A 24,922-nucleotide genomic window follows, 5' to 3' on the forward strand; every position below is an offset into this window, starting at 1 on the left:
AGCAAGCAAGGCAGATGTGGTGAGTGGGTCTTCCAGCTTATGTTTTCAGTTCAAAGAAAAATACAGAATACTCAAGTTCCTCTGAGTTCTTAAATTAATATCTCAAATATTACTGCTGGGATAGCTTGCAGGATGACATCACTTCTTGTCACCTGACTCTCCCAGGTAAAACCTCCACTGATGCAGCTGGTAATATTTAGCTTCTACATGTGAAATGATATAGGCAAGGCTTTTTGTAAATCTAAGGCAAATCCTGGAAGTCATAAAACAATAAACACACTTCTAAGACAAAACAGTGAGCCTCAAGTTCTAGAAATGGTCTGCTACTGCACTGAAACTGAAAACAAAACATATTTTTATTACATGGCTATAAAGTAATTTAATTTCAGCTATTTTTCTGAAGTTAACTGGTGTTCTTGTTTCCACTGCTAAAATATATATAGCTAAACCGTTACAATAGTGGAGATACATTTCAGTTCTAATCCAGTAGGGTACACTGTGGTTACATCTTTAAGCTCAGTACTTTTGTAAAATACCTTTTCAACACACACTTCTGTACCAGCAGTTTGATACACACATAACATACAGTGGTAACACAAGCATCTTACATGAAACATTTTGACATTCACAAACGACACATAACTATTTACAAAATTCCAGATAACTGTGCTGGCAGTATCTCCTTTTGTAAGGCATACCATAATGGTAGATGTCTTTCTCTTCACTGTTGCAGTATTCATTACAAATACCAAAGCCTTTATGATGCTCTAAGGTATGCTGTATGTCACACGTATGCTCTTTGCATAGCATATGGCATAAAGGTGACGTCCAGATGTTCCACCCTCAGAAAGGAGAGCCCCAGTAGAAATGTCAGTCCAAGGAGTAGAGAGGTAATCAGTACATCCAAAAGAGAAATGGACCAGGTTGAGGAGGGAGTGAATACTACAAGAGCAAAGAGAAGGACATCTACGATAATAGTAAGATCTTGCACAACTGTTTTATGTCCTTTCCTTTCACTTTTGCAGTATTCATTACAATAGGGAGAGTGTCAAAGTTCAGGAAGATGAAAGGGAGGATGTAGGACCAGCAGAGCTCTCTAGGAACCCATGAAGTTTGGCCCTAGCAAAATCAGCTCTTCCTCTGTAAATGTCATGCAACTTGTAGTACTTGTTAAAAGTATGCACAGAAATCCAGGAAGCTGCCTCAGGAATATAGTTAGTATCCAAATCCTTGAAACAGGCACCAAAAGAAGCCACAGCTCTAGTACAATAAGCTTTAACAGGAGGAGGAATGCTCTTACCATGAAAGGAATAACAAAAAGAAATGGCTTTAGAAAGCCAAGAAATATTTACTAGGACACAGCCAATCATAAGGACCTAGAATGATGGGAAACAGAGCTGATCAGATTTGTGGAAAGTTTTAGTCTTATCCAAACAAAATCTGAGTTACCTATGCACATCCAATGTGTGCAGCACTTTCTCGCTCACAGAGTGCGGAAAAGGGAAAAAATTGGGCAAATGAACAGACTGATTAAGAGACATCTCATTCACCACCGGACATAAAAGAAGGATTAGTACAAAGGGGCATCAAAAAAGAAGCACAAGCTATAAGGGCTTCAAGCCAAGACACCAGTCTGTCAGAAGTAAGAGCTAACAAAAGTACCGTCTTCCAAGATCAGTGTTGCAAGGAAGCTGAAGCTGCAAGCTCAAAATGAGCCTGGGTCAAGGAGGAACAGGCTTCCTGGGAGGCTTAATATGAAAAAGACTCCTTTAAGGAATTTAGTTTAAAACCTAGAAGTTAAAGGAGGTGGTCAAGGTAGACAAGCAGAGATAGTGGATAAGTGGGCCAACCCAGCATTGAGCAGTTCACAGACATGAAAGAACCAAATGAACATCAACAAAGTGGATCCAGGTTACAAGAAAGACACCAAGCCAAAAATCTCTTCCATTTGGATAAGTAGGATTTCCTAGTAGTGCGTTTCTTGGCCTCCAGCAGGACCCTAAGCACTGCCTCAGAAAAAAGGTGCCTATGGAATCAAAATCCTATCACCCACACTGTCAGCTGAAGAGTGGACAGGTAGGGATGAATGAGAGATCCCTTGTCTTGTAGGCGTAGGTCCACCCTATGAGGTAATTTGGGATGACTGCCCTTGGCTAAATGTAAAAGAAGAGGGAACCAGTGCTGTCGCTGCCAAAAGGGAGTCACCAGCAAGATTTTGGGAGCATCCTGTTATATTTTGAATAGGATTTTTGGAATGAGAGGAAGGGGAGTAAAGACATAAAGAAACCTCCCCTTCCAGAAAAAAAGAGAGTGCGTCCACCTTCCAAACCAGAGGACCTGGGACTCTGGCACAAAATAAAGGAAGTTGTCTGTTCAGAGGGGAAGCAAAATGATCCATTTGAGGCCCTGGTGGACAATGTCCAGAAACACATCCTTGTGAAGCAGCCAGTCATGGGATTGAGTTATGGGACCTGCTCAGAGAGTCTGCTACAATGTTTTGACCTGAGGGAATGTAAACTGCCTGAAGTGTCATTTCACCCCCCCCCCCCCACATCACTGCGGTGTCTGTAAACACTCTGAGAGGACCTGGGGAGAATAGAGGATGAAAGGCTTGATGAGCCAGTAGAAGAGCTCTCATCCCTTTGACATGGATATGGTCATTCTGTTGATGAGGCGACCATACTCCCTGCACCTTTAGGGAGCAGAATGCTCCTCCCCATCCCACGTCTTAAGTGCCTGTGGAACAGCTCCTGAGAGAGACAAGGTGGATAAAAAAGAAGCCCTGGACTGACCGACAATGGCTGAATGCACCACGAAAGTTCCTGCTTGCAACATGGAAGAACTAAGAATTTGAGGGGATGAGAATGCTAATGCCAAACTGACTTTAGCAACCACTGAAATTTTCTCATGTAGAGTTTGGCAAAACTGCAGCATATTAATGGTGGAAGCCATAAACTCCAGAGCTCTCAAAGTCCCCGGGTGTTTCTAAAGCCAGAGGAAGAAGGGAGTGAAAGAAGGAAATGAGAGGTCCTTAGAAGAAGGCAGGGATGCCAACGCAGGAACAGTCTGGATCCTGCACCCCAGAAAAACATAATCCTGAGAAGGAGTCATAAAGGAATTTATAGTGAACCCCAGGCTCTGCGGAAGGAAAATGGCAAAATGGAGATTTTGCAACAAAATCTCTGGAGAGAATGTCTGAAACAGGAGGTCCTCCTAATAGGGAACGACATGGATCCCCCTTAGCCTGCAAAAAGGAATCACAGCAGTGAGGCATTTGGTGAATACCTTTGGGGCAGTACAAAGGCCAAAGGGCAAAGCAGAGAACTGAAAATGCCAGGAAGCAACAGAGAATTATAAAAACTTTTTGAAAAGTTGATGAATAGGGATATGAAGACAAGTATCCTTAAAGTCCAGAGACACAAGATAAGCCTGAGGAAGTGCTAGAGGGAACAAAGTCTGAAGGGACAGCATGCTAAATAAAACTGCCACTAATTCCAAGGACAGCCACAAAGCATTCTATAGCTATGTCAAGAATCTCAATGGCAACACCCAGATCTGCTCTGAGTTACAGCACAAAGGCATGAAAATTACAGAACCAACTGATATTGCCAACATCCTGGCAGATAGGTTCAGTGCTAACTTTACCCCCCTTCACCCCCTAAAGGGCCCATATCTATACAGGAAGAATGCAGAGTCCCTGTAATCACAACTACGCAGGTGAAAGCTGCACTCTCTAAAGCCAAAAACACAGCATCCATGGGACCGGACAACATCCCAGGCTACGTTTTACACGAACTTCAGAATGAACTGGCTCCTCACTTAAGCACCATGTTCAATAATAGCCTCACATCAGGCTTTGTGCCCACTGAATGGCGCACAGCAACAGTTATCCCACTCCACAAAGGGGGAGCCACCACTGATCCCGGGAACTATAGACCTATTAGCCTGACTAGCCTGGTCTGCAAAGCCATGGAATGTATCATCATGAAACTCCTAAACAAAGACATTGGTAACCTCCAAACTCTGGATCCCACCCAGTTCGGGTTTGTGAAAGGCAGATCATGCCTCCTGAACCTGATCGACTTCTTTGAGGCAGTCACCAAAGCCATAGGATGAGGGTAAAGTGGTTCACACAGCCTATCTTGACCTCGCCAAGGCTTCTGACACCATCCACCATTCTGGAATTATAGCTAAACTCAATAAACTAGGCATAAATCCCTACGTCACAAGATGGGTTGCCAAATGGCTCACTGACAGAACCCACACTGTAAAAGTTGCAGACTCCAAATCTGACCTCAAACCAGTGACAAGTGGAGTACCACAGGGTTCCGTCCTGGGACCGCTCCTGTTTGGTATCTACTTCTCTGAAGTACAGGCTAACACAAAACGCCTCTGGCTAACGAAGTTTGCAGATGACTGCAAACTAGGAGCCATAGTCAAGTCCCCAAATGATGTGAACATCCTACAGAAGGGGCCTCTCTGAGACAGATGCCTGGTGTCAGAGCCATGGCCTCAAGCTCAATGCCAAAAAGTGCAGTGTCATCCCCTTTGGTAAAAACTCTGTACCCATGAACCACCACATAGGCAGCAATCTACTTAACACCGAATGCGTGATAAAAGACCTTGGGACCCAGGTGGACAGTAGTCTCTCCTTTGATAGTCACATCGCCACAGTAGTCAGGAAGTCCTTCTACGTGGCACACCTCATCATAAAAGGGTTCACGTCCAGGAAAAAAGAGGTCATCGTTACCCTCTACTCATCACTCATTAGACCCATTATAGAGTACAACGCCCCTTTTGGAATGTACCTCACAAGACATCTGCAGCAGCTGGAAAGGCCACAGAAGTACCTCACAAAGAGGATTACTGGACTCAAACAAATGCCCTGCACTGATCACCTCAAAAAACTCCAGCTTTACTCCGTAGCATATCGCCTACTCAGAGGTGATCTCTGCCTAACATATAAAGCTATGTCAAACCCAGAGCTGTTGGACATGCTACACCTAAAGAAATCCCAATCCCTCCGAGCTACATACTCTAGGGACCTAAACCTTGTCACCACAATAAACAGGACATGCTGGAGGGATAGATTCCTATCCCAGAGACTTCCCATACTCTGGAACAGGCTACCCATCTATGTCAAGCAAAGTTCTTCATTAGCACTCTTCAAGAAAAATCTTGATGAGTGGATGGGAAATAGGAAATACACCCCAGGGATCACTTCTGTGTCTCTGCTCGTCAGTGGCACAGGAAAATAACTTTCTTAGGTGGCGTAAGCCAGGGAACCTTGTTGGCTAGGCTTGCATAGGCCCTTGGGCCGATAGCCTAGTACCTACCTATGAACCTATGCAAAAAGACGGGACCTTCAGAAAGGTATTTAGATGAGAAATGTATAGAACAGGTCTCCAAGTGCCCTCCACCCTGAGCACCAAAAACATTCTGGAGTAAAAACCCTTACCCCTTTGGGAAACAAATTCCTAAACAGTTCCGAGTCAGAAGATCCCAAGGCACCCCTGGAAAGAAAGGCAACTGCTCCTGAGGAGGGCTGAGAAATTCCCATAAAAGGGGGAAGATATTTCTAGATCATGAAATAACCTAGTTGGATAATGAACAGAACCGATGAGTCCTGAGTAATCTTTAATGAAACAGGAGGAGGAATGCGGCTGAGAAGAACAGGACAGTTGGATAGCACCTTGTTTGACAGAAAAGGGAGACTTTTCTGACACACAAGCCTGGGTAGCTTTAGCAGGAGGAGCCTGCTTCTCACGCTTCTTACCCTTATGAGAGGGCAAGACTGCCTATAAAGAAAGACTGGCTTAGTAGGGTAATTTCTCTGAAATTTAGGCACAGAAGAAAAAAAAAACATCTTTAAGTTCCTGCAAGGCCTTGCCCTTATCCTGAAGGGACTTAAATCAGTAGAAGCTTCACCAAACAAGTGTCTGTTGTCCAGATAAGCATCCATCAACTTAGCCTTAATATTATCAGGCAAAGGCTGAAGCCAAAGCCAGGAATATCTCCTCATCACAAAACCAAAGGCAGCAGTGCTAGAAGAAGCATCTGCTGCATCATAACTACACTTAATGGAATGAAGAGCCACCTGGGAAGACGTACCCAACAGGGAAAGAGCAGAAGTCTTCCCTTCAAAGTCCAGGATATCGGAAATTACCTGACAGGCCTGGGAAAGAAAAGCCAAAATGTAGCTGGATGTATGGGTCTAATAACTGACAGCCCTAAAAACTAAGACAGTAGAGGTATGAACCTTCTTACCCAGCCTTTTCATACTTGTACTGACTTTATCAGAAGGAAGTAACTTAGTAGAAGGCAACAACTGAGATGGATTGTCAAATGCCACAGACACCACAGAAGGCTTAGCAGAATGACATCTATAGAGACATTTACAGTCCTCAGGCACTCTATAAAATCTAACAGGTTTCTTAGGGGCAGGAATCTAGGAATCAAGAACCTTAGTTGCAGTAGAAAAGGCATCTGACAATGAAGTCATAACAGGAGGAACAGCAGTAGCTCTCAAGAGTACATATGCAGGAGCTCATAATACCTCTTCTGTACCTCAGAAACCTGGACACAATCCCATTTAAAAAGCTCCATCATTCTGGAGATTGTATCCCCAAAAGATATTTTCTCAAAAGGAGTGTCAGCAGTTGTAGAATCCTCCTCCTTAGACCCACAGTCAAAAGGAGAGGGAATCGGAGATGAATAAGCAAGGGTATTCCTCATCTGAATCCACCTCCTCTTCAGTGGAATACTGTTCCCTAGGTCTTTTGAGAGGAGTACAGGACCAAAGGACAGTTCGAACAGAAACTCCATGAGGAGGTTTCAAAGCCATCAGGGCATTAAACGACCCCCCCCCCCCGAGTGAAATTCTTCCATTCATTCTGCAGGTCAATAGGAGATGGAGAAACATGCTTAGTCTTTTGGTTTTTCTTCAAAAGTACATCCGCCTTATAAAATTTAAAAGGCTCAAACCCTGGATGGCATTCAGTAACTGTAGTAAGAACTTCTTCTCTAACAAAAATCTGAGGAACATCCCTAAGCCCCTTGAAAATAATCAGGTGCAGTTCCCCATGAACAGCCGAAGTGGACTTCTTCAAGGCCTCCAAGGACATGTGTAAGGTTGGATCCATGCCGGCCTTCGAAACCGTCATAGCAGAAGAATCCAATGGTGGAGCCAGGTGATCCCCAGTGCTTTCACTTGGCTTGGGGGAGACGTCCACCAGAGGTGACACGGCAGTAGAATCAGACCTAGATTTATTGGCCACCTTCACTGATGGCTGACTCTGCGAGTGGGAAGTTCCCTCCATCGGGTTTCATTAAAACCTTAAGAAGCTGGTTCTCTAAATACAAGGCCAAAGAGAAAAAACGTCTATGGAGAGTCTTAAGAACAAAGGCCTGACAAATGGAAAGGGCAAAGCAGAGAAATGTAAACATTCCCTGAAAAGGAGATGAATAGGGATATGAAGATAGGCATCCTTGAGATCCAGAGAGACTCGGAAAGCCTGAGGAAGAAACATGGTTTGAAGGGGTAACATATGAAAAGAAGCAACCTTCAAAAAAAGTGTTGAGCTGGGAGAGATCCAGGAATGGGTCTCCAGGTGCATTCTTTCTGGGAATCAGTAAAATCCTTTCCTCTTTTGAGGAACCAAAAACTGCTTGGATGGTTCCTTGAGACAAAAGGCTCCAAAGAACATCTGGAAAAAAGGTTAGTTGTTCCCAAGGAGGTTGAGGAATGCCCAAAAAGGTGGGAAGGAATTTCCAAAACATGAACAACCCTGACGAATAATGTAAAGAAGCAAAGAATCTTAAGTGATCCTTAACCAATTTGGAGGGTGAGGAGGGAGGGAAGAAGACAGGTGGAACCTGGCTTGTTGCATTGTCTGGAAAAAAGAGGATTTTGAGCTGTAAGATGAAGACACTTGGCAGGAGGAGCCCTTCTACCACCTCTTTTTACCTTTGGGAGGAGGGCGAAACTGTCTTTGGACAAAGACAGACTTAACAGGGTAGTTGCACTGAAATTTGGGAACAGGGGAAAAATGTTTTAATTCTTGTATTGTCTTACCCTTTTTCCTTAAGAGACTTAAAGCTCAGCTGCTGCAGAACCAGAAAGATTTTTATCAACAGGAGCATCCATCAGCTTGGCCATATTATGAGGCAGAGGCCAGTAATCCTCCTCAACATAAAACCAAAGGCAGCATCTCTGGACGAAGCATCATCACTACATTTAATGGAATGGTGTGTCACTTGAGAAAAGGACCCTAACAAAGAAAGAGTCAAAGCCTTCCCCTCAGAATCAGGAATGTCTGAAACAACATGAAAAGCCTGAGAGAGAAGGGCCAAAAATATATCTGGTCATATGGGCCTGGTAATTCACAGCCCTACAGGTTACAGTAGCAGCCGTATACACTTTCTTACCTAACCTCTCCATCGTTCTGCTGTCCTTGTCAGAGGAGAGCAGCTTACTGGAAGGCAAAAAAGCTTAGATGGCTGAGCAGAGGGACAGTTATAAAGAAGTTTAAAATCATCAGGCACCTTATAAAACCTATCAGTCTTTTTAGGAGCAGGGGGCTTTGAATCAGGAAGCTGCAGAAAGTATACAACAAGGCAGCAAGAACAGGGAGGAACAGTAGAGGGCTTGGGAGATTCAATTTGAAGGAGCTTATAATGCCTCTTTTGAACATCAGAGACCAGGGAACAGTCCCACTTAAAGAGCATCATCATACAGGAAACCATATCCTCAGTGAAAATCTCCTCAAAAGGAGAATCGGGACTAATAGAATCCTCTTCCTCAGAACCATAATCCAAGGGAGACAGAATACAGGTGGAATAAGCCAAGGATGCCTGATCAGAAGAAACCTTTTCCCTAGGCCTCTTAAGAGAAGTAGAAGACCAAAGGGGAGCAGGGACACAGACCCACTGAGGGGGCTTCAAAGCCAAAATGGCATTTACCAAAAAAAAAAAAAAAACAACCCTGTGTGAAATCTTGTCATTCTCATTGAGGATCTTTATGAGCTGGAGAAATATGCTTAGTCTACCGCTCCTTTTTCAAAGGGATATCAACACGAAAAAATCGTAGGTGTCTTGGGACCCCTACTGACACTCAATTAGCGTAGTGCAAATCTCCTCCCTAACAAGGATTTGTGGAACACTCTAGGCCCTTCACAAATAATCAGCCACAGACCTCCTGAACATCCAAAATGTATGTCTGCAGTGCCTTCAGGGATGTGTGAGAAGACAGTTTCTTGCTGGTTCCTGAAGCAGTTGCTGCAGAGGAATCCGACTGAATAACTGGGCGGTCTTCTGGACTTTCATCAGCCTGGAGAGAGAAGGCTGGTGGAAGGCAGTACAGCCGAAGAATCTGACCAAATTTTCTTGGCCTTCTTTTTTGCGGACAGCTGACCCTCAAGCCAGGATGATATTGCCATAGTACCCGGAGCCAACAATTTAAGACATTGGTTCTCCGGGTGAACAGCTAAAGAGGAGAGATGACTATGCAAAGTTTTTTGAGACAAACAGGACAACACGTATGGTCATGTGAAACACCTAAGCAAAATAAACACTGCTCGTGACAATCCGTATGGGGAATCTGTCTCCCACATTGGCATTTCCCCTTTCAGAATAACATGAAACCAGCAACCACAAGTAAAATAAAATAAGTGCCGCTTTGGAGGTTTTCTTTTTATCTGAAAAACAGCTTGGCAACCAGCATATGGCATGTTCACACAGACAATAAGAGATGGCATTTGGACTGGCAGCAAAGAAGCTCTGAGGAAGGTATTTCACCTTTATGCCCTACGTGGGAAGCATACATGTGACGTATGACATTCCCATTTCAACCTAAGGCTTTGGTATACTGGCAAGATGTCAGACTGACCTAGGCAGGGGGATCTCTACTGTAAGAAATACTGCAGCAGTGATATGGAAGGACATCTACAGACCCATTAGTCTGACTAGTCTCACATGCAAAGCGATGAAAACGAGTAATAAGGACATCTGGTTGCAACACAGTTTGGTTTAGTCAAGGGCATATTATGCCTACTCAGCCTGGTGGGCTTCTTTGAGCAGGTCACCAAGGCAATAGATGAGAGCAAAATGGTGCCTACCACCTGGCTGAGGCATCTGATGCAACACCCCACTATAAACTCATAGTTATAAACCCCTATGTTATGTGCTGAACAGCCAGCTGCCTCTCAGGACCCAGGATATTAGGAGGGGAAGACCACTTCCACAAGGATGCTGATCACTAGGAGAGTCCCTCAGGGCTTTGTGCTACGTCCATTCCTTTTGACATCTACTTCTCTGAAGTTAAGTGCCACTGGCTGTCCAAGGCTGCAGACTGCAAGCTAGGAGCAGTTAAAGAATCCCACCTCAACCCACTAACATCCTACAGGAAGGACCAACACAGAAAAATGACTTGTTCCAAAGCCATGGCTTAAAACTCAATGCCAAAAAATGTATAGCACAACCATCTGGAAAGACAGCCTAAGAGTAGAACCAGTAGTCAGGGATTTGGGTACACATGCCGATAGTAACCTAGCTTTCGACCAACATGTGTCTATGGTAGTAAGGAAATCATTCTTTGTTGTCCAACCTATAAAGGAAAGGCATGGCACGTAGGTCCAAGGAAGTCATTGTTCCAGCGTATTTGGGCCTCATCAGACCCATGACTGAGTAGAATGCCCCCTTCAGTATTTACCTGAACAGACACATGCAACAACTGGAATGTCCACAGTGATTTCTCACAAAATTAATAGAGGCTGTAAAACAGCATGTCCTATGCAAATTGCCTCAAAGCCCCTTCCCTATGCGCTTGTTTCCAACAGACTGTTGACAGGCAATCTATGCCTGGCATCCCTGGATCACACTCTGATGGATCTTCTGCTAATCTTCAAACAGAATAGCTTCAGAATTACTCGAACTAGAGAATTGAACTTCGTTTGCAACATAAACAGGACATGCTGGAGGGAAATGAATGTCTCTAAGTGTCTGCCCCTTCTCTGAAACAGGCTTTTCATCTGTGTAAAGCAGAGATCTTTCCTAACCATGTTTTTGAGAAATCAGTGATAGACCACTGGTGTAGCACCTATGTCTCTATAACAGACGCAGGCATCCTGTAAATATTGCCCTGTCTTACATATACTACTATATATAAAAAAAAAAAAAAAAAAAAAAAAAAACATTTAAGGCACATAAAGTTACTGGATACAATTGGGATGCTAATGTCCTCCAGTGGTAGTTAGCCTAGTATACACTTATGAAAGGATATCCCGAATAATGGTCCTGGAGTAGGACTGATAGCTGAAGAAAACATCTAGCTTATATTTTGCAGAAGTCTATGTTGCAACTGCCTCTCTCAATGCTGTAGACTTAAGGGGAGAAATGTATCACAAAAACAAATGTTAGCATAGAACAAAACTGGCTACCAACTCCACAAGCACATATAATAGGAACTAAAATAAGTTAGCCAGTGCTTTAGCTTTAATTTTTTTTACTGAGGGAACTCCTGCAAAATAAAGAGCACACATTACATTTGCTGGAATGGAAACTTAAAGGCATAACATTTAAACTTCATTCAGGTTTGAAAATATCACTATACCCAATATAAAACTTGTTTAGAAATGTGAGAAAAAAAGTGCAGTTTCCAGAGCTGTAAAGTGAGCTGAGGCTGAAACATACTAACAGTAATTACAGTGACAAGAAGCAAAGTTGCGTGATCATGTAGGTGCATAGGGGAAGGTTATGAGAAGCAGCACATATTATCATAGCTAGTAGTGTTGAAATTTATCACTGCAAACAATTTGTGTACAACTGTAGGACAGTCCTATTTGCTACCAGAGAATGCAATAAAGAGCTATAATTTAATACCAAGAAGTAAAACATCCATAGTCTAGGTAAGCATAGTGAGTTAAGGCTGTAATATATTAGCAGAAACTACTGGTTTAAAGCAAAACGGCATGGTACAACGGGTCTACCTGAGTTAGTCGAAACGCCAGAAGACCGACAAGCGAATCGCAAGGCCCAGAAGATCGACAAGTCAGAAGACCGACGCGACAGATGAAAACACCAACGCCGAGGATGCCGACATGGGAAAAGGCTGTGTAAGTATGCGGTAGTGATGGACGTTTGGGTGCGAGTAAGGTAAGTGTGGATATTGACAGTGTGTGGGGATAGGGGTGGGTTAAGTGAGTTAGGGTTAGGGAGCGGGTCAGGTAAGTGTGCGGTAGTGATTGTGTTTGGGTTAGGGGCGGGTTAAGTGAGTTAGGGTTAGGGAGCGGGTCAGGTAAGTGTGCGGTAGTGATTGTGTTTGGGTTAGGGGCGGGTTAAGTGAGTTAGGGTTAGGAGCCGGGTCAGGTAAGTGTGCGGTAGTGATTGTGTTTGGGTTAGGCGGGTTAAGGGAGTTAGGGGTAAGGGGCGGGTTAGCTGAGTATGCGATAGTGACGGACCTTAGGGTTAGGGTTTGGGTTAGGGTTGTAGATAGTTGTGTATGTGAGGTTTAGTGTGGGTTTGTAGGGATTTTGGTGTGCTTGTGTTGTGTGTGTGGTTTTTGGACAGGGAATGTGTTTTGTTTGTTGATTGTTGTGATTGTGGTGTGTGCAGTGTATGAGGTTTCGTGTTTGTGTACCGTCGGTTATTTCGTTGTCGGGCATGTGGGGTTTCGTGTTTTTGCACTGTCGGTTATGTGGTTTCGGTGATTGCGTTGTCGGTCTTCTGGCGTGTCGATTATGTCAGGTAGAACCGGTACAACATATGCTTCAGCGGGTGTTAAGGCAGCCACCTGTCAAGTTGATAAAGTAATCTTTACTGCAGTAATGAATGCTTAACTGAGACCAAGGTTCTGGTTTGACATTTACCAGTAGAGCTTCAGAGAGACTAACTGCTAAATTCTAATTCATTATATTCCCAACCCATGGAATGTTACCACTACAGGCCAAACAACATGCTACTTTTAAGGCTAATTTTGATTACATGTGTAGATACAAACATTATCATGCTCAGTTTGGGACATAGGCATTATTAAATGCTTGAAAACAGTGGCAAGAACTTTTAAGTGTGAATTTAAAGGTGGACATGGCAAAGCATCTTATGCTCACTACGACAGTTTGCTATGCAGAATTTTCAGCATGGTCCTTTAAAGCAGGATAAAGCACTAAAAAGGGTGTGAGTTTTTATACTAGAAATTCTGAGATCTTGAGTCCAAAACAGCAACTAAATTGAAGACTAAATACAGGAACAACAAATGGGAGTACACCAAAGTACATCTTCATAGACCTGTAGGGGATGAGGCATAAAGTATTATCTGAAGGAGTATCTGACACGTGAGTGTAACAGCGCCATAGGATCCAGTGTGGTAAGTCAAGAGAAGTACGCGGAGTTAAAAAAATATATATATATATATAGGATGTGAGCAAGTGTTTAGATGTGGATTTGTTAAAATCAGAGAATGTGAAAACCTTAAATTTTGGACTGGAGGAATTTTGAGTAGCATTCATATGAAAATAAAACTTAACAGCACTCCTGGTAGAACACTGCCATGAAAGAATATTAGTTCCCAACTCAACCTGCAAAAAAAGTAATTCTTTGTTTCCGGTTAACAACTTTAAACTATACAGGACTCAGGAAAATTGAGTCAATATAAGTAAAAATTAAGTATTTATTCATTTAACATTTCTTGACTTGGAACAAACCAATTTTCAGTGGAGGCCCAGGGAAAAACGCTCTAGATGCATGTCTTTGTAACGCAGGAGGAAACCGGAGTACCCGGAGAAAACCCACACGAACGAACGCAGGGAGGACATGCAGACTCTACACAGAAGGCACTCCAGCTAAGAATCTAACAGGAGAACCTCTTGCAACAACAACGCTACTGCTGCACCGTCCACAGAGTAACAGCTAATAAAAAGCTGCAGTGGAGTAAAAATGTTTTTCTGCTTGCTGTAAATAAAAATTTTAGATATGTGTTTTACACAAGCTCGAAATGCCCACTACCTATTCAGCATGGATGCTGTGGAGGTAAATCACAAACATTCAGATGAGCTAAGAAAACAGCAGCTTTTTATATATGCAGAGATGGGCTAGCTTTTTCTGGAAGCATTTACATTGAATAGTTATCAGCGCTGCCAGCTAGATTACTAAACCTAACAAAATAGTTTATGAAGACTGAATTAGCCTACTATTATGAGTTGGGAACAGTGCTGTAATTGGAAGGCTGTTCTCAATCCTAGAGTGCAGTATATTTGTGGCCATAGAACACACAGCAAGTTAGATAGTTTGTAGGAGATTTTTAGCCGATTATACACACGTCTCACTATGTAGATTAAAAGGAGAAGTTTGTGCCTAGATATTTCATGGTCCAGGGTTATTGTGCTCCTTTGAGGTCAGTAAAAAGAAGTTATATACTCACCACAACATTCTATCTGTGTTGTCCATTTTCATTCTTCCTTCACTGATGGATTCGGATCTGATCCCTCGGATCAGACTTGGCCATTGCTAAAGGCTGTGGCAACCAAAAACTCTCGAACTTCTCCCTTACCCACAAGACACCATCCCCAGTTACCTCAGATGAACTTGTTTGCTGCTATAATAGAAAGTTCTTATTTATTTAATTTTTATTTTAACATTTGTTTACCAGCAAAGTCCGACTTGGAATGAAGCCAATTTTCAGCAGAGGCCCGGGGAGAAACACTCCAGATGCATGCCTTTTGCAACGTGGGAGAAAATCAGATCACCTGGAGGAAACCCACATGAACACAGGGAGGACATGCAGACTCTGCACAGAAGGCACCTCAGCCAAGAATCGAACTGAGGAACCTCTTGCTGTGAGGCAACAATGCTACCACTGCGTCATCCGATAGTAAGAAAGTAAAAGATGAAAATTACTATGGAAAAGCTATATCTGGAGTTACGCATATAATAAGGACAAATACACACACACACACACACACACACACACACACACACACAAAATCTTCCAGAAGCTTTTAGGATGGGGGTTAGTGGGAGAGGAGATGAGGAAGAATGAAAATAGACAACACAGATGGAACGTTATGGTGAGTATATAACTTCCTCATCTGATGTCAACTTTCATTCTGTCTTCCAACTGATGTGACAGAGTCTGCAGCTACCTAATTTCCAGGGCAGACTCAAGGAAAGATATTCCTGAACACCACAGAACCAAAAAATGCCACTCCTCTGGAGAACAGATCTAATTTGTAATGAGTAATAAAGGTATGGGGAGTAGCCACTGCACAAATGTCATCCACAGACATTCTGGAATTAAATACTGTGGACGTTGCTATGGATCTAGTAGAATGAGCACAAATTGTTTTCGTCAGAGTGATGCCCAATTTGTTATACACAAGGGAAATGCAATTTATTATCTATTTAGGTAGTGTAACTTTGGTAACTGGTTCACCCAACGTAGGGTCTGTAAATGAAAAACAGTTGCGGTTTTCTGATGTCCTATGTAAATAAAAATGCAACTGCCTGTGAACATGTAATAAGTGTAGCGCATATTTATCTTTGTTAGAAAAATTGGGGAAGAATACTGGCAAATTAATAAACTGATTAATACTGGATTCTGACACCACCTTTCGAAGGAATGTAAAGTCACCCTGTCCCTATGAAAAATCAAGTATGGGGGATTTGAGGGTAATGCTTGGATCTCAGAAATTCTTCTGGCCGAAGTAATGGCTACTAAGAAAATTGTCTTCCATGAAAGAAATTTAAGCTCAAAGGTAGCTATGGGCTCAAATGGGGGTTGAGTAAGGTACTGCAGAACTAAATTTAGGTCCCTAGGAGGAGCAGGATCGTTAAAGGGAAGTATTAAGAGTAGCATGCCTCTTAAAACTGCTTTGCTTAACTTATGAGATGCTACTGATAAGCCATTTATCCCAACATGGAAATTTGATACTGCTGCTAACTGGACTCTAACTGTAGAATAACTAGTTCTTCATTAAACAGACGTGATAAAAAAATCCAATATATTATGTATGGGAGCTGTAAATTTCAATGTTATGTTTTTGAGCCAAAAAAACAAATCTTTTTCATTTGCTAGAGTATAGTTTTCTGACAGAAGATTTATGGGAAGACATCAAAATATGACAGACAAAAGAAGACAGCATTGGCTGTCTTGCTATCAATGGAATTGGAGAAGCTAGGCAGTCAGGCTGAGGTTTGCCAAATCTGGGTTTGTCAGAAGGTCCAGAGCTGGATCCAGAAACCAAGGTGATTGAATCAGGTAAGGACAAAGAAAGGGAAACCAAATCTGTTGAGGCCAATATGGAGCAACGAGGATGACTTTGCTCTTCAACCTCGAAGCTTTCTGAAGAAATTTGGGAATTAAAGTAATGGGCAGATATGTATACAGGAGACTGGGGGGGGGGGCATTCATGAAGAAGAGCATCCCTCGGACATTTCCCTAGTGGGGAGGGGGCATTCATGAAGTAGAGCATCCCTCGGACATTTCCCTAGTGGGGAGGGGGGAATTAAGGCAAAGTAACTGCTGCACTTGTTGTTTAGGGGGGAAGGGAATAGACTGCAGCAAGCCTGGTCCCACTGATGGAAGATCTTGTCAGCAATGTTCTTGTTGAGGGACTATTCATGCGGAAAAAGAATGCACCTGCTCAGTTTGTATGCTATCACACTGGATTTCCCTGGAATGTGCATTGCTAAGAGAAAGTGGCTGGAAGGGACTGCTCACTGCCACACCCCAAGAGCTTATTGACACAATGGGTAGGATTTGGTTCCTCCTTGTTTGTTGATGCAACAGACCACAGACATATCCATTTGTATTGCAATGGTCCCTAAGGGGAGAACATTTTGGAATGCCTGCAATGCTAACAGCACTGCTCTCATCTCTAGAACATTTATATGCAATTTGGCCTCCTCTGGGGACCAGGTGCCTTGGACTGTCTTCCCCAGATAATGCCACCCCCCACCATAACTGGGAAGCGTCTGTGGTCACTATGGCCTTGGGTTGGGGGAAGGAATGAATGGAAAGCCTAGAAGAACTTGATCTGAATGAATCCACCATTCCAGGTGCGTCTTGAATGTCTGAGTGATTCTTATCTGGTAAGACACAGACTGATAAAAAAATTGACCCTTGTGTTGCTAGCATCTATTGAAGAATTCTCACATAAAATCTGGCTAGTGGTACTAATGTTATTGCTGCCGCCACTGATCCCACGGCTTAAAGGACCAGACGGGCTGAAATCATGGCATTGCAGATTATCTTTTTGACTTGTGACCTTACTGTTTGAAGTGATAGTGGCACAGACGCAGTGGTAGTTTTCATATTGAGAAATGCTCCTGTAAACTCTAGGCTCTGGGTAGGTTGTCAAGATTTCTCATAGTTTATGGTTATCCCCAGAAGTAAGCAAGTGTGAAGAACCTGGTCCTTTGCCAATATGAGTTGATGCCTGGTTGGAGTGGATAAAATCTAGTCGCCTAAGTATGGAAACACTCAGAATCCCTGCAGTCTGAGATGAGCTGCTGCTACTGCCATGCATTTGGAAAGCATCCTGGGTGCTCTGAATTGGTAATACCTGGCTCCCAGCCAGAAACATAAATACATTCTGGAGCATCTGTTCATCTTTATATGATACTATGCATACTGAACTCTATTTAGCACATCAAGTCATCCTTGCCCAAAAAGGGGAGAATGGACTGAACCGTGACCATCTGAAACTTGGTTCTTTGAACAGTCTTGTTTAGTTTGGTGAGATCCAGAATTGGTCTCCAACCCCCTGTCTTCTTTGGCACTAAAAAGAAACTTGAGTAAGTTCCAGATTCTATATCATCTGGCGGGACCTCTTGGATGACTTTTTTTCTAGCAGCTTTTGTATTTGAATTGCTGCTTATTCCCTCTGACTGGGTGGAACACAAGAGAATTTTCTTGAGATTGGACGTTGACAGGAAAAGAGTATTATAAACCCTCAGGAAATAAGCCTCTGCACCCAAGTATCATTTGCTATATTTAGCCAGGCTCTCTGGTGCAGGGATAATCGTCCATCAACTGCATCCAGAGGTGGGCAAAATGGGCCTCCTTTCAGGAGTGCTGGTAGGGATGGTCAAAGAACAATTCTATGGAACCCTGATTCTGCGGGCCACCTCTGCTGCATGGGTGGTGACGTCCATTAGAGTTCTCTCCTCTGCCTCTGGGGGAACTTCCTCCATGTGTGTCCTGGAAAGGACCCAGAGACTTTTTGAATCACATTTTCCAACCACCTTGCTGATTTCTGGAAAAGGTTCATTGAGGGGTTGACAAATGCATGCCTACCGCAGACTGGGCCTTTCCATCCTTCTCACACCTGGACAGTGTCTTTTACTTTGGGGCCAAATAAGGATATTCTGTCAAAGGGGGCACTGATGAAAGAAGACTTGAAGGGCTCTGCAAACTCACAAAGGCACATCCAGGCATGTCTCCTTATGGAAATGCTTGAAACCCCATGCCCTTGAGGTTCCCACTGCTATGTTTGAGATCAACCACATGGATGAATTGTATATGGAATGAAGGGTAGTCAGCTGGGAAGTTACAGAGGCCTGAACTTGCTCAGAAACAGCACCCAAGAGGGTATTTGATAACTCCTTAATCAAATCCCTCTGTAATCTTGTAAAATGTACCAAGTAGTTGAGAGATCTCGCAAAATTGGTTGAGGCATATATATGCTTCCCAAATCTGTCCATCACCCGCGACTCCCTCACTACCACCTCCTTCAAGAATGTCTTTTAAATTTGGACCCTTATGAAAAATAAATTTAAGAGGTGATTTAAAAATATCCTCCAGATCCGACAAACGTGCAAACTGAGCCCATTCATTGGAAATAATTTTCTTAATAACCCCACTGTCACCATTAAAATTTGTAACAAAAGCCTCTTTAAAATCACTCTCATCCTTCTTAGTGGCTATATTATTCCCCTCAACAATATGAATATTCTTACCTAAAACTGGGAAAAACCCATTGGTCGATGAGTTCTGGTATTTAAAGGACCTTTGCATTGTGTTTTATTTCATGCATCTGAAGAATTCTGTTCATTGATGAAAACACAATGAACCATTAATGTGTTTATGCCTAATAAAGGCCAGCACTTTGATACACCACAGAGTTTTTTGCCAAAAACATACCATTATGTTACTCTAATAACAGACAAAAAAAACATAGTTCCTAACCTACTAAAGGACAGCACTACATACCATATAAGAGAGTAGACAAGTTTTATCAACATGTTATCTATGACTGTATGAGAATTGAGGAGGGAGTAGTTTAAGGGATGGACTAGGAGGAAGAGAGAAATAAGAGTATAGTGAGAGGAAGCAGGGAGGGGTAGGGGTGGGGGAGTAGTGTGGTTATGGTTGTAGAATGTGTTGGGAGGAAAGAGTTCTAGGGGTTAGTCTGGAGTCGTGCAGTGTAAGTAGAGTACAGAGAGAAAAAGCAGGGAATGGGTTAAGTATGGGAGGGAGTAGTGTGTTAGTAGATGGCATAGAGAGGAAGAGTGATGTCTGAGCCAGCCTAGTGTAGTGCAAGAGCACAGCCAGTTATTAGTAAAGTGACCCCTAAGTAGTGACTTAAATTTGGAATTACTGGTGGTATTTAGGATGGGCTGGGGTAAATAATTCTATTTTTTGGATATCTGGTTAGAGAACAGAGAATCCCCAAAGAACTTGTTAGAGACAGGACTTACGCCTGAGGAAGTTGCTCACACAGAAAGCGAGACATTTGGCATCTGGACTTTAGTTTCTTCTATCCCTGAATAAGCAGCACTGAATACACCATTGTAAAAGAAAACATAAGGCCATTCATGCTGGAGATGCACTAGAAGACTACATACATCAATATAGAGATTACTTGCTCTGCTGTTACAAATCAAACAAATAGTATGTAGTAGTATGTCCATTTACACAGTGCTCTAGTAAATGAATAGACTGTAGTCTTACCATTTTCTTTTTATGAAACTTGTATGATGCAGGTAAGTCATACCTGAGCTCTAAACAAAAACAAACAAAAGAATGGAAGGTCACTTTTCAGTTGTAGTTTTATTTTAATCTGTAGTAATGCAGAAGATCATTGTGTAGACATTAACTACCAACTAAAGTGCTTCCAATTCATCAATTTATAATGGCAACAGATACATGGAGACAACAAAAATGTTATGTGGTATCTAGTGCTCAATTGGTACAGCATGTGGGCAACATGAATCATATTCAAACATTTAGCTGCAATGAAACTAGGTAGCCCTGCTCATTCCGAAGTATAGTCTAGATTAAGGTACATGTGTACTAGCTACACTCCACAATATGCACAACATAAATATGAAATTAAATGTCATGGAATACTCTAACAAACGTATGCAGCAAATAATAAAATAAAGCCTCCAGAAATACTACAAGCCAATAAGATTGTGCAGCAGAGTGGATACTGCTGCTGAGTTTCAACACCTAGGTCCAGAATCTGGCCCTGAACTGTGGCTGGGGAAGTTTCTCCATGAGTACTCCAGTTTCTTCTTACATCTGAGAGAGATGCTGATCAGGTTGACTGACTATTCAAAATACCTGTTTGTAAGCTTGGAATAGTTATTCCAGGTCACCCAAGAGAAGAAGCCTTTGGCAAAGTGGGTTAACTACATTAATAAAATAATAAATTACGAGAAATAATGTATGAGGTACATTATAATGTAAAGCATATATCTAGAAATGAGAAAGATGGCTATTAGAAAGGAACCAGGATGCTGAATAAGGTGAGCACTGTTTTGGGCTTGTTAAGTCAAATACTGCAGGAGATGTGTAGATGGAATGAAGGGAGCCAATATTATTACTCTGCAGTTATTAAGATGAAGACCTTAATAATAAGTTGCTTTGTCTACTTTTGACAGGGTTGGTCCCAGAAGATCCAATTTCTGCGAATATCCTGAGATGGTAATTATATGGTTGAGATGAAAATCAATCAAAACACATGCAAAATGACAAAAGAGTGGAATGACTTTTATGCACATTTCAGAGATGAAAAGTGGTGATGATCTCAAAGCGTACCTCAAGAAGGTCAAGGAGGACAGAGAGAAATGTTGAAAGACAAATTGTAAAATGAAGGCAATATAGCTGTGGTTTATGAAAATAGCAGATTGTTAACACAGTGCAGCAGGTAGAAAACATGTCGGATTCTCAGGAAGATGTAATAGAAATCTTATGAGCTAGTGTTATATGAAACATGTGGCAAAAGAAGCACAGATAAAGGACCATGAGGTCAATGATGGAAGGATATAAAATAAGGTTAGTATTGATGACAACAGACTCCAGATGCAAAGCAACAGATTTATAAAAATACTACAGTAATTGCTTTTGCTCAAACTGTGTCTAAAGTTGCCAAAAATGAAGCTTTTGCACAGTGGTGTCATATTTCGTGGTTGAGATGACTCTGGGGCTGGACATCTCAGTGTATCTGCTCAACACCAGAGGACAGTGAATTAATTTAAACAAAACTTACTGACCTCCTTAACCCTGTGAAATGCACTAATATCACACAATAACCTGTGAAACACAGAAATTACCTACCTGTCTGCAGGGGAAGAAAACTACAGTAGGCCTGAATGACTGCAACTGTGGCTACAACACTCATTAAGCACATGTACATTTCTATATTGTGCAAAAAAGGGGAAAAAGGGTAATACACTATGGAACAGAAAACAAAAATGTGCAGCATACAGAAGTAGTAGGCTGTAAATACATAGGCTTCATGACAAAGCATTAGCAACATAGTGTGTGTGCCATATGCTCGCATAACAGCAATTAATATAAAAGAAAAGGGACATAGTTACCAACACAAAGAGGTAGGCAGAAACAGAAGTATGTGTTGTCCTGTCACAAAAATCAGCGTGGACAAGTACTTCACAGATTTCCTTTTTACACTTGTACAGGTGTGGTGTTTCACTAGGTTTCCTGGTACAGTGGCTTGTAGATTTCAGCTAGTTATGTTAATGTCAACGGGTTATGCTAAGAAAAGTCAGTATCTCACTGAGGTACGTATGCAGATTATGATCCACTTGATATTCGAACATAAAATCATTTGGATCTGGCTAGGGGGTGAAGATTGGCATAATTATCAAGGTGTTTACCTCATAGACACAGACTAGATCTAAAATGGCCCACAAGGCTATCCTATTACTTACCTATGAAACTAGTATGGCTATCATTCTTAACGGAGAAGAAACTTAATAATCATGTGACATGAAGGTAACATGCTGTTCTATTTGGACAAAATATTTAATAAACGTAATATCACCTTTTATAATTTAACTATTAAAACAAACAAAAAAAAAACAAACATTTTTCCCCTCAGGAATTAATTGAATCGGTGAAGTAGAGATGCACCATAATACTGTATGTTAATTTATGGGTAAACTTAAAAAGCTAGAAAGTATGGAATCTAGAGCACAGTCTGGGATGTTAAAGTAGTACAAAAATGTAAAATGGCTGCTGTCATTTAGAAAACATTACTTGCGTTAAAGGAGACAGAGTGGCAAGGAGGGTGACAAGATTTTTATGCAGTATATAACCCTAAGGGACTTACACTATTGACACCTCTCCAAAGACAATGCAGGCACTGGATAAATGGTTACGATACCAGGAGGGGAAAAGGACAATTTCTCAAGTAATAGATCCGAGGACAGATGACACCTACACTCGACAGAGTATGAAGTTTTCAAACATTATTATAAAGAACTCTATATGGCAGAGACAAATGGTGAGATAAAGATGAAGGAATTAAGAGACTGGATAAGACGGACTCCACTACCCAGACTGGTGCTGGCCCAGCAGAAGGATCTACTTAAAAAGACATGTTAGCAGGAAATAAAGGAAATTATGGGTAAGCAGGTAACGGGTAAGATTCCAGTTATGGATGGACTCCCAGTTAAGATTTGGAAGTTATGGTGTGCCAAGTTGCTGCAAAGATGGGAGACCTTATTAAATAGTATGTTAGAAGGTGGATATATCCCTGTATCTTGGCGCAGGGGATAACAGCAGTAATTACAAAAGAAGGTAAAGATCTGTGGAGTCTAATGTGATATTGACCCATAATGATTTTTAATTATGAACAACATTTTAGTATCATAGCAAAAATATTAGCCAAAGTACTTCCAGGGTTAATACATGGGGATCAAAGTGGTTTTAAAGAAAGTAGGAAAGTCTTTGACAATAACATCTGCACATTACTAAATATGCAGGATTCACAGCAGTGGAGAAACCCAGTTGTGCTAGTTAGTTTAGAAACCGAGAAAGCATTGGAAGAGTTAAGTGGGATTATTAGTTTTCAGTACTAAGAACCTCAGTAATCCCAGGTCCATTAGTAGCTCTATAACGGAGAATAAATACGGAAACCATGGCAAGAGTGAAAATTAGAACGGGACTCTCAGAATGGTCTCCTCCTTAGTAGAGGTACAAGACAAGAATGCCCCTTTTTCCCCAGTGTTACCTGCAATATAGCTGCAGCCATTAGCAGAGGCAATCTAGCAGTCTTCAATAAAGGTTATAAATGGGAAAGAAGAGAGTTAAAGTTAGCTTTATATACAGATGACATTCTTCTTATGCTGAGAGACCTAGGGAGAGATCTGGCAGTTTTGGCAGTTACAGGTTTTGTTGTGATAAATGGTCTGAAACAAGATGAAGTGGAATCCCAGTAAAAGAGTTTGCTGGTGCTGTGGTTTAAATATTTGGGGATCTGGTTAGTACAAATGGTGGAGGACTACCTCTTGAAGTGCTCTGAAACTAAAGCAAAGAATTAAAAATAACAAGTAAGTTTAGGCAGTTAAGTTTTGAGTTAGACCAATGTGTGCAGGTTCATCATTGAAATGTATTGCCACATATTTTGTATTACTGTCAGGCTTTTATGGACTATGCCAGATATGGAAAATGTGGGTAAATAAAAAGCTGAATGAGAACCTTTTTCTGAGGAGGTGCCCCCAGTAAAATAGCATGGGAAAAGGTAAGTAGGGTAAAGAAAAAGGAGGTCTGGGAGCTGCAGAACTGAAGTAGTATCTGGAAGCATCACACTGGCTTATACTTGGACAATGTCAGAACACGGAATATAAGGTATTGTGAAAGGAAATTTTGAAAGACAGGGGAACAATGACTGCAGGTGAACATCAGAGGTTTTTTTGGGAGGAGACAAAAACAGGTTAACAAACCTGGTGTTGCAAGAGATAGAGAGAGACTGGCAGGGTACAGATGAGGAGTAAAACTCAGGATTGTTTAATACAGCTTTTACCTACAGGGAAAAAGTTAGATGTACAACTAAAAATAAAGACATGTTGATGGCAAAGTACAAGGAAAGAGATTAAAACACTGGGAACAACTGGTCCACTTGGGGGAATTAAAGGGATAGGAGGAATGTAAAATAATCTACAGAATACCAGTACAGTTTCAAAGGAATTTTGAAAAATTGTACCATGAAATAGGAAGTACACACTGGAGGTGAAAGAAAGAAAAGAACTGTCTTGTTTACTCAGGTGGATTAACCATATGCGGGGAGGAATTCCAATAGAGGATATGTAAATCTCAGAGTTACACAAACTCTTGCAGGATGAAGGCAATACAAATGAGGATCTTATGAGGACTTGAAAAGAGGTAACTGAACTGGAATGAAACAGGGTTGTTACCAGGGAAGGCACTATGGTCAAGAAAGTTTAGGATTTTCACATGCCAATGCTTGCACAAATACTTTTATATACCGAGTAGGTTGTAGAAAATGTTTAGCACAGGAACGAAGAATTGTCACTGGCAGCACATGGGAGACTAACTGCACATTTTTTGGGGTTGTGAACACTTAAAGCAAACTTAGGATGGCTTTGCAGACTCTATTAACACAAGTTTCAGATATGGAAAGAAGCTTCAACAAAGTCTTGTTCTTAGGGTGGGCTGTAG

General features: G+C 41.9%; 1 protein-coding gene across 4 annotated transcripts in view; it reads right to left on the minus strand.

The window, feature by feature from the left end:
- Positions 1-24,922, minus strand: part of METTL5 (methyltransferase 5, N6-adenosine) — a 472,701-nt gene that overhangs the window by 71,236 nt on the left and 376,543 nt on the right. For all 4 annotated transcript variants that reach the window (XM_044075506.1, XM_044075507.1, XM_044075504.1 and 1 more), the window contains one exon: positions 19,946-19,995. In XM_044075506.1, coding sequence (XP_043931441.1) covers positions 19,946-19,995 — 50 coding nt within the window. The remainder of the gene's footprint in view (positions 1-19,945; positions 19,996-24,922) is intronic.

This window comes from Protopterus annectens, chromosome 6.part1, assembly GCF_019279795.1.
Source record: "Protopterus annectens isolate FY-2018-M chromosome 6.part1, PAN1.0, whole genome shotgun sequence".
Taxonomy (NCBI): Eukaryota; Metazoa; Chordata; order Ceratodontiformes; family Protopteridae; genus Protopterus; species Protopterus annectens.